At 39.5% G+C, this 16,590-nt stretch overlaps 2 protein-coding genes across 11 annotated transcripts in view; both read right to left on the bottom strand.

Annotated features, from left to right (window-relative positions):
* Positions 1-3,885, bottom strand: part of NEK10 (NIMA related kinase 10) — a 171,286-nt gene extending 167,401 nt beyond the window's left edge. For both annotated transcript variants that reach the window (XM_043540909.1, XM_043540908.1), the window contains exon 1: positions 3,759-3,885. The gene's annotated coding sequence lies outside the window, so the exon portion shown is untranslated. The remainder of the gene's footprint in view (positions 1-3,758) is intronic.
* A 1,322-nt stretch (positions 3,886-5,207) lies between these two features.
* The window catches only part of SLC4A7 (solute carrier family 4 member 7), a 160,741-nt gene continuing 149,358 nt past the window's right edge, over positions 5,208-16,590 (bottom strand). For 8 of the 9 annotated variants that reach the window (XM_043540905.1, XM_037890402.2, XM_037890399.2 and 5 more), the window contains one exon: positions 5,208-9,834. In XM_043540905.1, the coding sequence (XP_043396840.1) occupies positions 9,753-9,834 (82 nt within the window). In that variant the 3' untranslated portion in view covers positions 5,208-9,752. The remainder of the gene's footprint in view (positions 9,835-16,590) is intronic. The other variant, XR_005224001.2, reaches the window with a different exon arrangement.

Genomic DNA, 16,590 nt, shown 5'->3' with positions numbered 1-16,590 from the left:
ACTTTATATGTATAGTTGGGATTATGTTTTCCAATGTACATTACTTTGCATTTATCAACACTGAATTTCATCTTCCATTTTGTTGCCCAGTCACCCAGTTTTGAGAGATCCTTTTGTAACTCTTCACAGTCTGCCTGGGACTTAACAATCTTGAGTAGTTTTGTATCATCTGCAAATTTTGCCACCTCACTGTTTACCCCTTTTTCCAGATCATTTATGAATATGTTGAATAGGACTGGTCCCATTTCAGACCCCTGGGGGGGACACCACTATTTACCTCTCTCCATTCTGAAAGCTGACCATTTATTCCTACCCTTTGTTTCCTATCTTTAAAATAGTTACCGATCCATGAGAGGACCTTCCCTCTTATCCCATGACAGCTTACTTTGCTTAAGAGCCTTTGGTGAGGGACCTTGTTAAAGGATTTCTGAAAATCTAAGTACACTGCACTGGATCCCCCTTGTCCACATTCTTGTTGACCCCTCAAAGAATTCTAGTAGATTGTGAGGCATGATTTCCCTTTATAAAAACCATGTTGACTCTTCCCCAACAAATTATGTTCATCTATGTGTCTGACAATTCTGTTCTTTACTATAGTTTCAACCGGTTTGCCTGGTACTGAAGTCAGGCTTACTGGCCTGTAATTCCTGGGATCACCTCTGGAGCTCTTTTAAAAAATTGGCATCACATTAGCTATCCTGCAGTCATTGGTACAGAAGCTGATTTAAATTATAGGTTACACACTAGAGTTAGTAGTTCTGCAATTTAACATTTAAGTTCCTTCAGAACTCTTGGGTGAATACCATCTGGACCTGGTGACTTATTACTGTTTAGCTTATCAATTTGTTCCAAAATCTCCTCTAATGACACCTCAATCTGGGACAGTTGCTCAGATCTGTCACCTAAAAAGAATGGCTCGGGTTGGGGAATCTCCCTCACATCCTCAGTAGTGAAGACCGATACAAAGAATTCATTTAGTTTCTCCGCAATGGCCTTATCATCCTTGAAAGCTCCTTTAGCATCTTGATCGTTCAGTGGCCCCACTGGTTGTTTAGCAGGCTTCCTGCTTCTGATGTACTTAAAAATGTTTTTGCTATTACTTTTTTAAGTCTTTGGCTAGCTGTTCTTCAAATTCTTTTTTGGCCTTCCAATTTTTACACTTTTTACACTTCATTTGCCAGAGTTTATGCTCCTTTCTATTTTCCTCACTAGATTTAACTTCCACGTTTTAAAGGCTGCCTTTTTGTCTCTCACTGCATTTTTTACTTTGTTGTTTAGCCACAGTGGTACCTTTTTGGTTCTCTTACTACGTTTTTTAATTTGGGGTATACATTTAAGTTAAGCCTCTATTATGGTGCCTTTAAGAAGTTTCCATGCAGCTTGCAGGGATTTCACTTTTTGCGCCGTGCCATTTAATTTCTGTTTAAATGAATTCCTCATTTTTGTGTAGTTCCATTTTCTGAAATTAAATGCTACCATGTTGGTCTGCTGTGATGTTTTCCCCGCCACAGGAATGTTAAATTTAATTATATTATAGTCACTATTACCAAGCGGTCCAGATTCTGTGCTCCACTTAGGACTAAATCAAGAATTGCCTCTCCTCTGGTGGGTTTCAGGACTAGCTGCTCCGAGAAGCAGTCATTTAAGGTGTCAAGAAACTTTATCTCTGCATCCCGTTCTGAGGTGACATGTACCCAGTCAGTGTGGGGATACTTGAAATCCCCCATTATTATGAGTTTTTTATTTTAATAGCCTCTCTAATCTCCTGAGCATTGCAGAGTCACTATCGCCATCCTGGTCAGTTGGTCGGTAATATACCCCTACGGCTATATTCTTATTATCAGAGCATAGAATTACTATCCATAGAGATTCTATGGTACGCTTTGGTTCATTTAAGATTTTTACTTCATTTGATTCTACGCTTTCTTTCACATATAGTGGCACTCCCCCACCAGCACGACCTGTTCTGTCCTTCTGATATATTTTGTACCTGGTATTACTGTGTCCCATTGATTATCCTCATTCCACCAAGTTTCTGTGATGCCTATTGTATCAATATTCTCATTTAATATGAGGCACTCTAGTTCACCCATCTTATTATTTAGACTTTAGCATTTGTATATAAGCACTTTAAAAACTTGTCACTTTTTAGCTGTCTGCCATTACATGATGTAACTGAATGGGACTTTTTTCATTTGACCGTTTCTCATCAGATCCTACCTGTATTTTATCATCTTCCACCCTCTCCTCCTTACAGGGACATAGAGAATCTCCATTAATAGATCCTTCCCTATGGGATGCCTCTGTCCAAACCACATGCTCCTCCGCAGCTGTCGGCTTTCCCCCAGCCCTTAGTTTAAAAACTGCTCTATAACCTTTTTAATTTTAAATCCAGCTAAGGACTAAGCCTAAACAGGCCTAGATTTCCCATAACAAATCAATATGCTCATGGCACTGCTGGTTCTCTGCTCTTCCAAAGCAATCTCCCCAGTTCCTATGGTGGAATCCAACATTCTTTGACAGTGTCCCTCCATACAAATAATTCAATCCAAGCACTGTGGGTTTATGTGCACATTTATCCAGCTCAAGACCCAGATCCTGCCTGAGTCTATCCTGGTAAACCACTGCTTACAGATGTGGCAACAGATACAAAGAGGTTAAGTGGTTGGAGAAAGTTATAGAGCAAGTCTGTGACAGAGAAGAGATAACAATCCAACTCTCTTAAATCCATTTTCTGTGCTTTAACTATTAGACAGACCTTTTGGGGAATGCTGTTGGTGACTGGCCGGTTTTGGAAATTATGATGGTAAATTAAAGCATCAATGATTTGGTCCCTTTTCAATTTCCACAATGGGGATTTGGGGTCGGACGGGGGCAGAACTACATAACTAGACTGTGTTTAGAAGGTAAAAGTATTATGGAATCTCTATTTTAGCAGTGTTATCTTCTATTAGCTGGTCTGCCTCACCTCGGAGATATCTTCCCTTGAGTTTGCTGATGTTACTTTATTTTTTTAGACTGTTCAGACTGAGTTTGTACATATTCTCAAGGGGTTAATTGCAAAAAGTTATCAGATTGCTTTTTTTCCCCTGCTGCTTTTTCAAACCCAGTTTGAAACGCTATACAGAAACTTAAACTCTCCAAGTCCCTCTCATTCCTCCAAACTTGTTAATACATTTCTGGTGAGGTGGGGCTCAGAACTGAAGGGAATCCCTCAGGTGCCCCCTCCCCTATCACCGGGGACAGGGGCATCCCATCCTACCAGACCTCTGGGCAGACGTCTGACACCTCAGAGACCTGGGAGAAGCAGCTGATGCTGTCAGGGGTTCTCTGCTGGGTGTCCCCTCCGGATCCCTGATTTTCCTTTGACCTCACCGCCGTCTCTGTCGTTTCATAGGCTGCCCCCGGTGTTCAGTTGTGGACTGGGTCTGATGGCTCTTCCCCCAGCCCAATTTCAGGGGGCCTCGATCCCCGTCCCAGGACTCGCAAATAGCAGGGACAGGGGCAGCGACCTCCCTGTTTTGGGACCCGCCACCTTCCCTGCGATCCAAGACACACCGATCCCTGCAGACCCGCACCCCGGGTCAGCCCCGCTGCCGGCGGCGGCCGCTTTGCCCAGCCTCTCGCCGGTGAGTTATTTCCCGACATCTCTCGGGGGAGGGGGGCCCGCTCCGCTGCGAGGGTCCCGTCACCCGCCTGTGGCCGGCCCCGGAGCCCCTCACCCTACCCAACCCGGCAGCGGGCTCCCGCCTACTCACTGCGCGGCGGCGGGAGGTGGCGAGGGTCTAGCCCCCGGGGAAGCCCCTGTTCGCTACGCTCCGGCGCTCCCCGGGCCCCGCTCTTCTCGCCGCAGCCCCCGAATTTGTTTTTGATCAACTAACAGCCTCGCAGCCAATCAGATCACTCCTCCTTCAGAGACGCCGAGTTCCCCGGCCAATCGCTGTCCTCCATGCTACAAGGTGCGAGCACCATAGAGACGGCTAAACGCCGCCGCTGTTGCCATGGTTACAACAACGCTTGTGTGGAGCTTGGCCAAGTAACTCGGTGGAATGGGGGTCACTGTATTGGGGCCAGGGGCTCCAAGCAGGGGGGTCAAGGCCTCCCGCAACCAGAAGGGGCAGCGGCTTCCCCCAGGTGGGGCCCAGGAGCGAAGCGGCCCTGCCACTGCGGGAGCTCGGAAAGGGGAGGGAGGCAGCCCCGTCTGCTCCGGCCGCCTCAGGGCTCCGGGGGCGGCATGCACGGGGACTGCAGGGTGTTGGGAGCAGCAAGGGCTGCGTCCCCTTCCCACCACAGCCCCTCGCCCTCTCCGACACTCGGCTCCCCGCCGCTGGAAGCGCTCTGACCCGCTCCCGCTGAACCAAGGCACAAAAATCCCACGCAGAGCGGGACTGCGCCCCAAAGGGGTCCGCTCTAAAACACTAATAATTATTGTTACTTGCAACTTATTGCCTTTAAATACAGCCATCTCCGGGCCTACCAGGCGTTACCGTCTTTAAAATTTCCATACAGTTAGTTCAAGCAGTTAAGACAAATCGTAAAAAATGAGACAAATGTTTAAAAAAAAAAAAACCTTGAGTTGAAATTATTGGGTACAGGATCTGCAACTCAAACTTGGGGAAACATTATTTCCCTTCAGCATCTACATAGGTTTTCAATCCACACCAGTTTTCCAACTCATAAAGTGGCTAAAATTAAAATAAGTCTTTATAATGGAAGGTGGTGGTATGTGGAGGCATGCTTTTAACAACTGTATTGAAATTTAACCTACACTGTAAAGCAGAAGAAACCTGGAAGCCATAGTCTTTGGTTATTCGGTTGGAAATTTTGGTTATTTCCTTTTAACACACCTAATCCAGTTTTGATCGATACATTTAATACTTACAGAATCATTCTGTCACATTTACAGCACAACAGATACAGATCATTTGCTCAGATACTTAGCACCTCTCTGCACATGGAGTTATTCTATAATAGCTATTCAGGAACAGCTATTCCAGAATAACTTTCATGTGTAGACAAATAGAGCACACATCATCCCATAAATCATAAATGTCTGCAAACGTTAGCAAATGCAATACATGATTTTTCAAGGCTGTCTGTCCCTTACCAGAGAGCAAGAGAGAGACTGGAGTAGCTTTATACCAGTGCCATTAATCCTGTACTTGACATTTGCATATTTGCATGGAAGTAGAAATTAAAACATTTAATTCAGTTCAGTAGATTTTTATTGCTTTTGCCAACTTTTTGAAACATTACAAAAAATAACTTTCTTCTAATCACAATTAAACAAATTACAAAGGCTGGATCTTTTACATTAGAGACGTCAGAGAATTTTGTGTACTTTATATAAACTTAAAACATTGTTTCTCCATTTGGAATAATGTTTAACTTGCTTTGGGTTTTATTATAAAAGTAAAAGCATTACTGTTTTATTTAGAAAAGCAGTCATAAAAAGCTGGAATTGTACTGTATGTAATTACATCTCAAGTGACCAAATATAATGAATACTAAAATTAAAAATTTTGTTCAGTTAAATGTGCTGAACACTGGAAGACACAGAAAAACAATGTGAATCACGTATCAACAACAGAAGGGAAAAATATGGTTATAAATGCCATGTCATCTCTTACCAATAAGTCATTATTTAGAAAAACCCTGGATGTCTGACACATTACTCCAAGAACTCCAAATAAGTGTCAATATGTACTAAATTCAATATGAAAAAGTCTTTAGATTAATATCAATTCCAACTAAAAGTTTTTCCTATAGTTGACAATTTTACTAAAAAAGTTACAAAATAAAATTCATTTTTAATTAAAATCACTAGGCAAATTTGTTTTGCATGTCGAACACTACTTTTTCATAGACTCAAAACTGTGTGGTTTTAGTCTTAAATTTATTTTCTATAAAATAAATTACTGTTGATATAAACAAGCCACCCTTCACACACTAGTACTATGCTAGATAACGGATGGGACTTAGAGGAGTAATTTTAAAACATTAAATTACTAATCATATGAAACAAAAGCAAATTAGAATCCACATGTGTTAATGGTTTACAAATTCTACGTTTGTGAATTTAAAACAGTATGAACCAATTAAGTTACTTTAAGCATTTACGGAATTTATGTACAATATATAACCCTTTATAATGCTACAGGCTCTGTTACATTACACCTATTTATTATATTTGATAGCACTTTGAATCTGCCTTTGCAAAGGGCAAATGTTAGAAAACTACTGTTTACACAGATAAATGCATTTGAAATGAAAGATACTGGGAGAGGTTTTATTAAACGTAAGAGAAATAGTTAATACGTTTGGCTGAAAAAAAACAAAACACTAGTGCTCTGAATTCCGTCCTACAAGTTTTGTAACGATAAACTTGGCAACCTGGAACACTTTGCATTTTTTACTTAAAAAACATATACATTAAAACAAAGAGGAAAGTATAATTAACTTGGGCACATCTAAAACAGAATTAGAAATGTGTTTCTTGTAATACATAAGAAAATACTAAAAATGAGTTTTTGTAAAGTTAATATTTAAAAATGACTGCTTTGTAAATGAGACCTTTCAGGAGATATTTGAATTGAGTGGTCAAAATTAAGACCTATATTTATGTAAACATACATCTTTATAAATAAATTAAAAAGGATCACAAGGAATTTCCTGAGGTGGCTCTGCAGCCAGATACACAGTAGCATTAAGCTCCATCCCCGGCAACAAGGCATCTAAAAAAGTGCAGGGCTGTTTATTTTATTCTACTGTTAGAATGGAAAAATATTGGCTTAATTTTACGTTTTACCCCAAGGTAAATCAGTGTACAGTAATTATCACTGCTCATTTATACCTATTAAGGGAACAATTATATACATATACATACAGGAAACTATGTCGTTCACTATTTTACTTTAACCGTATACATGATTTTTTTTTTTTTTTAATGCAGAGAAGGAAGCATTTATACAAAGTAAAAAATAAGCAGTAAATTACTTAAACACAAGTTACCACTGGGTTTTTATGCACGTAAAACCAGGTCTGATTCTGATGTCCAGTGGTTAAAAAGAAGTGAGAATATAACACATTATTAACCAAGAACATTGGAACAAAATGTAAACAACTTTGCAAGTTATGGTATTTCTGGCACTGATTAATTATTTACATTATTCAACAGAATCCATGGAATACTGTGATTCTAAGAGGATTTCAAATTTTTACTTTAAATAGAAAAATACCCACTTCCTGTAAAGTAGCCAAAACTTATTAACCCTTTGGCAATGGAAACCAGATGCAAAATGTTCAGTGTCATGAGACCCTAAACTCTGGCATTAAAGGGTTAAAAATCTCAAGACCTGTGATGTCGGTTTTGGGTCTTTGGAAATTGTTGTGCAGCTGTGGACATGGAAGAATAAAATGCTAAAGGAAGACCAGTAAGTAAAAATGCACTGTGGATAATGCTACATACACTGGCAGAGGAGCTTTTATTCTCTTTCTTGACTGTATCAGAAAGAAGATACTTAACAGTCAACAGTTGACTTGCAGACATGGACTTCATTGTTTGTGAGGTTTGAGGAGTATTTGGGAGAGACAGCCATAATTCTAGTGTACATCTTATTTCAACCAGAGGAAAAAACATATTCCTTGAAGGAGCATATCTTCAGGCTAAGAAACAGGCCATACAAACACCCAGGAATGAAGCAATACCTATACTGTGTCTGACTCAATATTAGTCAAATTGATAGTGCAGACCTTATTTGATTTTGCTCAGACTTCAGCCATTATTGTGATGTCAGTTTCCACAGCATTACTCATACTGCTTTGTATTGTTGTTTGTGTCAAAAAACTTATTTTTTCCCCTGAATTCAGCCTAACCGCAGCAGCACCATTTTACTATATCATGATTACAATTAAAGGGGATGGTAATGTATGTAAAGTTTAACTTTTTAATATAACTTTAATGCCACTAGTAATATTTCCACCACACCCAATTACTGTTTTAGTTTTATTGCAAAATTATCCTCACCCCAAATTGACAGCACCCAACTCCATGTTGAGTGGTATTTTCAAAAACATTGCCTTGGCTTAACTTTGCTCCCTTTGAAATTAATGAGAGTTTAAGCATAAAATCAAAGGTAAAACTCTAATTAACTTCAAAGGGAGCAGCAGAATTAAGCCAAAGGTGAGTGCTTTTGAAAATAGTGCCCTCTATTTTTAATATATGTAGTTTGTACTTAAAACTATTACGAGCCTAACAAATGCTGTCAGCAGCTCAAAATTTAGATAAATCATTTGAGAAAATAAAGTAACACCAAAAAACCCAAAGAATAAGGCAAATAACATCAACAGTGAAAACAGGTAAGTGATCAAGATTTTGATCTTTACATAAAATTTTAACATTTCCTCAAATACAAATGCTCACACTAAACATTGCAGGGATTGGAGATACCAGTACAATAACTTGGAACACAACAACTGCATTCTCAGTGAAATATCTAAATGTCCAAGGGCCCCAATAAATCAAATTTACTTTAGTATACAAATATTAACTTTTTCAGATTTATTTTACACAGCATTAAGATTCATACCAATTAAAATAAATAAAACTTTTTTTAAAAATTAAGGTTAATATGCTACCAAATATGCCCTTTACAATGGAAAGGATCATAACTGTAAACACAAAACCCAAGGTAATTTGTAATCCATAAAATACTGGTCATAAAGCTATTTCAGAATTCTAACCAACTGCTGATAAGTTAGTCAAATACTTTATAAATTAAAAAAAGAATTAAGCCTGATTCAAGAAAAAGACATTCTGATGAGGACAAGAGATGCTGGAAAGGCTCCAGTCTCCTAAGAATGTGGCGTCTTCCATTAATGTCAACAGAAGTTATGCATGCACAGGGAGAGGAAAACATCTCTCTAAGAGTTCAAGATTATAATGTAATGAGCTCTAATAAATAGTTATCAACCAAATCAAATACATACTAAATTATTTCTGTTAGAGATCCATTTTACATTACTTAAACATTGAGGTTCCAGAAATATCAAATACTGATTTGAGATTAAAACTACATTTAAAGAGGACCCGTATTGCTATTGAGTAATATAATAGGATTTGAAGAATAGATTTTTTTTACAAGGGGATGGAACAGCATTATATATATTTTAAGGACTACATCACGTATCAGTTTATGGCTGAAAGGCCAATGCCATGAAATATGAATCACAGAATCCAGAAAGATCATCATCATATAGTGGAGAAAAGTCAAATATGCAGTTTATGTAATGGCACATTAACATTTGTTCTATGGAAACTGACAATCTGTGCTTTCCCTGCAAAAAATCTCAAATGTAATTGCCTGCACTGAAAACAAAATTCTGTAGCAGAAGAAGTTACAACAGAGACGTATTACAACATACTAAGTAATGTGGACCAATAATTATCAGCAAAAGCTGATTTGACATTTATGCACATATTGATTACTAAAAAGAATATGCATTCATTTCAATCTTCCTATTTAAAAAACGAAAATAAAATTTCCAATAAAATAAATATTTGAGGAGTGATCACCACCCATCTTACTTGTATGAACATCTCATTATACACGTATAGTATCTACAGTGCTAATAACTGCAGTCCACGTGATACTTCTTAAAGAAACATGGAAATCACCATTCAATGGTATGATATCCTACAGTCATATATACATATACAAACACACACATATATAATTCCCCTTGATTTCGTTCTATAATGATGTTTCAGCATCCACATACTTCATTACAGGTGAATCTTCCATGCTTATTTTCACACTTTCTGGTTTCTCAGGGCTGTTGAAAGCAAAGACAAAGGTTTATGGTCTCCAAAAAAACTGACAAAAAGATTAAGCCAAGCACTTCCAAACTTTAGCATGCAAGCATCCAAAGTTTGAGATTTTTATAGATGGATACATTTATAATAAAAATCTCATACACACAGTACTAGTTTGAAAAAGCAGCAAACCTAAAAGTAAAATCTTGCATACCATTCTGCTCTTGCATTCCAACTCTGACCGTAAGATTCTTGTGAACTGTGATATGCCCTATCAGAAAATGATGTATTTGGCCATTTAAATGTATCAACAGTAAAATGTGTACCAAACAATAGTATCTACATCACATAATTATTTTCAGGGAAATTCAGTTTTGTTAATTATATGGAAATGGGAAAAGTGTTTTGGTTTTTTGGAGGTGTGGGGGTTGAGGGAGAAACATTTGTCATAAATTCCATTTATATCACAGACATTTTGTGATGGATTAGTATATGTCTGCATTTATCTATATCAATCTGCAAACTCCATTTATTTTGTGAACACCATCTTGATTGTAAAACTGTACTGTGCCTAAACTTTTGCTTTTTAACCTCCATATTGGATTGGGATTCCAGGAGATGTCTGGAGAAATGCTTGTGCCTAGCGGAGGGTTAGCAAAGGAGAACAATCAGGAGTTGTTCACCTGAACTGTCTTTTATTCAAATAAAAGACCCCATGAACAATGAGATGGCTGCCACCCAAAGTAGTCCTTTCTCAGGTGGGTCATAACTAAGCAACAGTTTACCTGACAAGAACTTCAAGCAGCTCAGAGCAGTCATTTAGCAAGGGGAACTGGAACTTTATAAAAGAAGGGTCTTTTCAATGGCCTTTTTATAATCAACAAGAACCAGAAGGCAAACTGTGCAGGAAGAAAAGGAAGGATCTTGGGTTCCCTAGAAGACACTGACCAAAGCCCAAAGGGCTCTCAGAGTGGTAAGGAAACTGAGGCAGGGGTTTGAATGCAGGTACTTTTATTTTTTCTTAAATCAGTATCTCTCTTGTGCTTGGTCTGTGAGTGAAATGTGACTGGTTTGGAAGTTACTTTGAAAAGTCTCTGTGTTACTTGCTTTCGCTGTCACATTGTGCATGAGGAAGGAAACTGTAAAGGGTTAAACTGTATGGTCCTCAGCTTCAATGGAACTCAGAGTATGCAAGCCTACTGAGTAAGCTTGGGAGGGCTGGCACTAGTTTCTATGCCTATGCAGTTGGATTGTGAAGTTCCATTTCTAAGGAGGGGTGCTAGACAAAGGATCTGTACCCCAAGAGTGTGTCCAGGGACAAAGGGACAGACAATGCCTAATCTCTAATCAGACCCAGCAAGCCTTGAGCATGTGGGATCCAGCGGTTGAGTCCAAACAGCATCCACCGGTGTCGGGGAAGGAGGATGCAATGGGCTCAGATGATTGTAACATTTATTTACTAAAAACATATTCTAAACTTTAGACTACCCAATGGGAAAATTATCCCTTTTCAATGGAAAGGAGAAATCTAGGATTTGATGAAACAGGAAAAGATGGCATGATTACTACCTATTCTGTTCCAAATATCAGGTAATTGGAAAGGAAGGGTCCCTGATGAGCAATACAAGGTACATTCTCAACCTCCTCCAGTCTCATTCCTTTTGGGAGGAACAGTTGACCTCGGGTATGCAATAACTCTGATGTGCTGCCTTTTGACCAGTCCTTTCAAGCTTACCAAAACAGTTCTTAAAATGTTACTGTGCAATTATTTTTTTTACTATTATTATTTTACTGTGTGATTATTGTTGCCTAATTGCTATTAGTTAATTAGTTGCCTAATTACTATTGCAGCCTAATTGTAATAGATATTGGGTTTTTTTAGCAATTAAAATAAACTTCTTGGAAATATTTTAACTAGAGTTGGAAAGGGATTGTAATTTAGAGATACCTATATGCAGCAGGAAAAGGGAGTTACTGCTGATTTCAAATTAATTCAGGAAAAGCAAGGAGAGTAAACTAAAATTAGCAACAAGCATTCTCAATTTTATGGGTAAGAATGTGGCCAGAGCATTCTCAGGACATCTAACTCTTCTGCTCCTTTATTACAGACACAGACTGGCAAGTGCAGAGATTTTTGGATTAAAAATATGAGATGTATGCTTGATAGTCATCTGAATCAGGAAACCAGGCATGCGCAGAGATGATTTTGGAAGGGAACACCTCATTTACACCTCTGGATTTAACTGATTTGGCATGAGCACAGTGCAAAGTTGCAATGCTTTACAAGTCCTTAATGCACTTGCTGAATTTTAGGCTAGCCTCTTTTCTTATTCTACTAATTAATTAATTAATTTACAGCTGCTCCTTTGAGCCTGTCCTTATTTGGATTGATATCTGACTCATTTATTGTTATGTATGATACACAGAATTGGTCTGTAATCTTAGCTTCATATTTGATTTGTTGTGCTACATTTTAAAGGTTTTTTTTTTTAAAATTCTTTATACTTTGCATGTAATAAGATATTAAATAAAAAAAACTAATTTATTTTGATTTCCTGGTTATTCAGTATCTTCAGGCACTAACTTTATGTGCATTTCTCCCACAAGAGCAACAGCCACTCTACCTGCTCGCTAGTTGAATTACAATATGAAAAACTACAGATGGCTAACTGTGCCATTCTATAGTGACTGGATTTTCACACTAACACATGCAGAACAGAGAGGATGCAGAGAGAGGGGTGATATGGTCAAAGCAATGAGCTAGGGAAAAGGATCTTTGCAGCAGCATTCTGAATGGATGAGACTGGGCAAGAATACATTTGTCAAAGCCAAAGAAAAGGATGTTGCAGTAACTCGTACCACAAAAATTAATATATTTTCTTTTGAAATGTAAGTGAAACAACATCCGAAGTGATGCATGAAGAACTGTACCTATCAAAAGGAGAAACCCATAACATCAAGAACAGGACCATCAAACTCAAAGGTAAACAAGTGCCTGAGTGACAATCTCATGAGATCTTTGATGCAGAAGTACAATAAGTATTTTTCCTTCTTTAAAGACACCATCTGCACAAGATATTTATTCTTGGGCATCAAATGTTATCTCACAATAGAAAAACATTACAATAGACAGCACCAAAAAAAAGGCCAATGACACTTTTATAATTATTGCATAAAGGAGCCATATAGCTTGGAGAATCAAAAAACAGAAACAAACTAATTTAAATGGAAGCTGATTGGAGGGTCAGGGATGAAAGGAAGAAATCACTCATCCCGAAAGTAGAGCTGTTTGTCAAGCAGTGCCAGAGTGACTATGGTGGGAGATCTCAAGCATCTCTTCTCTGAGAACTTCTTGCCTGACCATGATCAAGGAACTGACTGGAAGTTTATTGAGGCATTGACGGGAAACAACATATGACCAATAAAGGGAGTGTCTCACATCTGCCACTACCCGAGAGGGCCAGAAAGCTTTGAATAGTAAGAGTTTGAAAGCTTTGGTAGTTCTGGATTGTGAGCATGAGTAAGACTACTCTGAGGATAGCATCTTTAAAGAAAAGAAGAATTGTCTAGACTCCAAAAGAAAAAAGACAGACTAGCTCCTCAAAAGATTTGAGAGAAGGGTAACTGGAAAAAATAAAAATCAAAGAGCTTTGGTGTAAATGTGGTGAACAGGCATTAACTCAATTAAGAGTGAGCCTCCTAATATCAGTCCTTTAGGTGAGCAGCAGACTTGCCTAGAGTGCACCACAGAGCTGAATGAAAGACTATAGAATACATCCTATAAGAGCCTTATTAATCTGAAAATATCTATATGGACTGGTGGGGAAGAAAGATGGTTCCGCAGCAGACCAACCAATCCAGTGATACCAACAAAGGGAAAAATAAATGAATCAAATGCTTGGATGTATAAAACTTTACATTCTGCATCTGTGACAGGGAGAGAAGGAAGACAAAGTTATAGGAGGGGAAGGCAAGACAAGCTGAGGGGAAGGCCATATAATATTTTATTATTTTTCTCTTGGAAGAAATTGGCAAGATTCTGTGGGGGGAGAAAAGAGGAGGAGGGGAGGGGAGAGTTTGAGGAGTGAGTCTAAGATGGTGAAAAGGCAACCAGAATTGTTGGTGTGGGGCTGAATTAAATTGGAGAATTACAGTTGTTTAGTTAGGAAGATAAGAAACCTGAAGGAGGAGAACACGAATGTGTAGTGGAAGAAGTCAGTCCCCTCATGGGATTTCTGCCAGAGATACTCGACAGCATGAGAAGCTTATCTGCTCTCCTCCTCTAATCCTTCCCCTTGCCCAGTGACCTCATTCCTTTCCTGATATCACTCACACTGACTCATCTCCTTCCTTACTCTTCTCCTTAACCTCTCACTCTTCTCTCGCTCTTTCCCCTCAATACAAGCATGCTTCAGTCCTTCCTATCTTGAAAAACCCATCCTGGACCCCAGCTTGCCTCTCCCACCACTTCCCCATCTCCATTTCATCTCTAAACTCTGTTTGCAATTACTGTCTGGAGTTCCACTCCTCCAATTCCATTATAGACCCTCTCCCAATCCAGCTTCCACCTCTTGCACTCCACTGAAACCATTCTGATCAAAGACCTCCTTCTAGACAAATGCCAGAACCAGTACTCCATCTTCATCCTCCTTGACCTTTCAGCCACCTTCAACAGTAGCCCATGCTCTTCTTGAAATCTTGCCCTCACCTGGCTTCTGTGGCTGTCCTCTCCTGGTTTTCCTCCTACCTCTCTAATCACTCCTTCAGAGGATTTTCCTCGTCCCCCATTTAACTTCCTGTGGGAGTTTCACAGGGCTCTGTCCTTGGTCCCTTTTCTTCTCCCTCTGCATCATATCTCTGGATAATCTCATCCACAAACACATATTCAACTACCATCTGTAGGCTTATGACTCAGATCTGTCTCCTTCTACCCAAACTAAAATTACAGCCTGTATGATGTCTCCTCATGGACATCTAGCTGTCAGCTCAAACTCAACGTGGCTAAAACAGAGCTCAATCTTCTCCCCCAAACCCTTCCCATTATATCCCTCTCAACCACTGTGGACATCATCATCATAATACCAGTCACTGAGGCCAGTAACTTGGGCATCATCTTCAACTGACCCACATCTAGGTCTTCATATCCAGGCTACATCTAAATCTTGCAGATTCTTTTGCATGACTTCTCGAAGATGTGGCATTTCCTATCCATGCAAACATCTTTACTCTCATCATCGCAGTTACTACAACATCATTTTCTCCAGCCTTGAAAAATGCAATCTTAACCCACTTGTATCCATTTAAAACACTGTTGGCCCATCACTTTGACCATGTCACCCTTCTCTTTGCAACTCTCCATTGGCTCCCCTGCTTTTCTACTGCATCAGACATAAGCTACTTGTCTTCAATTTTAAAGCCCTTCATGGTCAACATGTCATCTCATTCAGTATTGACAGCAGCCAAAGACAACCTCTATCATCCACTTGTTAAATTTTCAAACAAGCACCTGTGTTCTTTTTCCCCAGATAGCACCTCACATCTGGGAGGAGCTCCCTACAAACACCTGCAAAGCTACCTCATTACCCTCCTTCAAATCTCTCCTTCAAATCCTCCTTTGAAGCCATGCCTACAATAAACTTGACAATAGTCAGGTTGCTGGTATACTGAGCCTACTGCCTGTCGCACTGACTGATATTGGTCTCCTTGTTTCCTTATACTCCCTCTTCTATCTGTCAGTCTCCATGTTTTGTCTCTTATCTTATACTTAGATTGCATCTTTTTATTCTGTGTTTGTATAGCGCCTAGCACAATGAAGTCCTAGCTGATATGATAATGGTGGTGGTAAACAACAACAAAATATATTTTAGCTGTTTGCCTGGGAACTGCAGATAAGACCGGAGGGGAAAAAGAGGAGAGTTTGTGTGTAAGTAATCTCCTCTCCCCCGAGAGATGGTCAACTATTAATTCTCAGGAGTCATCCTTTTACAGAGCATGAAACTTGAAGAGTTACTCCCTAGAGAGGGATAACTCCCTTACAGAGTTGCTGACAAGGACAGAGGCAGAACACCACAAAAGAATTTTAAAATGCTTCCCACTAGCAATCTAAATGGAGTGTGCTGTGTTAGCTCCCATTTTTCCTTTAAGCAGTCGCTGGGTTTTTATCTCCCTTTGGCCTGACTGAGATTCAGCCAACCAAGGAAGAACCTCCAATAGAATACTGGGAGGAATCACTCAGAATGTAGTTTGTATTAGGCGATTGCTCCTAGGGATGAAAACTAACTCCATATGACAAAGAGGCTGTTGGCCATCATGGAACATGCAAGTCCAGTCACAGAGAATTCATGGCTGCATAGAGCCCTAACATTCCAGTATACCATTTCAATGGTTTTATCTCCATTGAAATAAACAAACTTTTTTTTCCACTGAAACTTTAAAATTAGACACAAGTTTTGGTTAGTGAAGACAGGGAGGGATTAAAAAATCAGAAAGCAAAAACCAGGACAAGGTCCTAGGGCAGCACAAAGCAGCCAGAAAGCCAGTGGATTCATCCTCCTGAGGATCTCTCCACCCCCTCCATCTCCACAATGGGCAAATCCATGGAGAGTATACAGATGATGCAACACCTCACCCATCAATTCCTAATTCTATCCTTTCTGAGTGCAGGAGATAGGGCCAGCGAAAAGGGAAGCCACGCAGAGGCTGTTTTGCTGGGGACGGGACACTAGCTTTAGCGTCTGATTTTCAGACGTACTGAGCACCTGCAGCTCCCCAGCCCT

This window comes from Chelonia mydas, chromosome 2 (genome assembly GCF_015237465.2).
Source record: "Chelonia mydas isolate rCheMyd1 chromosome 2, rCheMyd1.pri.v2, whole genome shotgun sequence".
Taxonomy (NCBI): domain Eukaryota; kingdom Metazoa; phylum Chordata; order Testudines; family Cheloniidae; genus Chelonia; species Chelonia mydas.
Note: the sequence above shows the minus strand (reverse complement) of the source record. Positions and strands in the feature narration are given on the sequence as shown.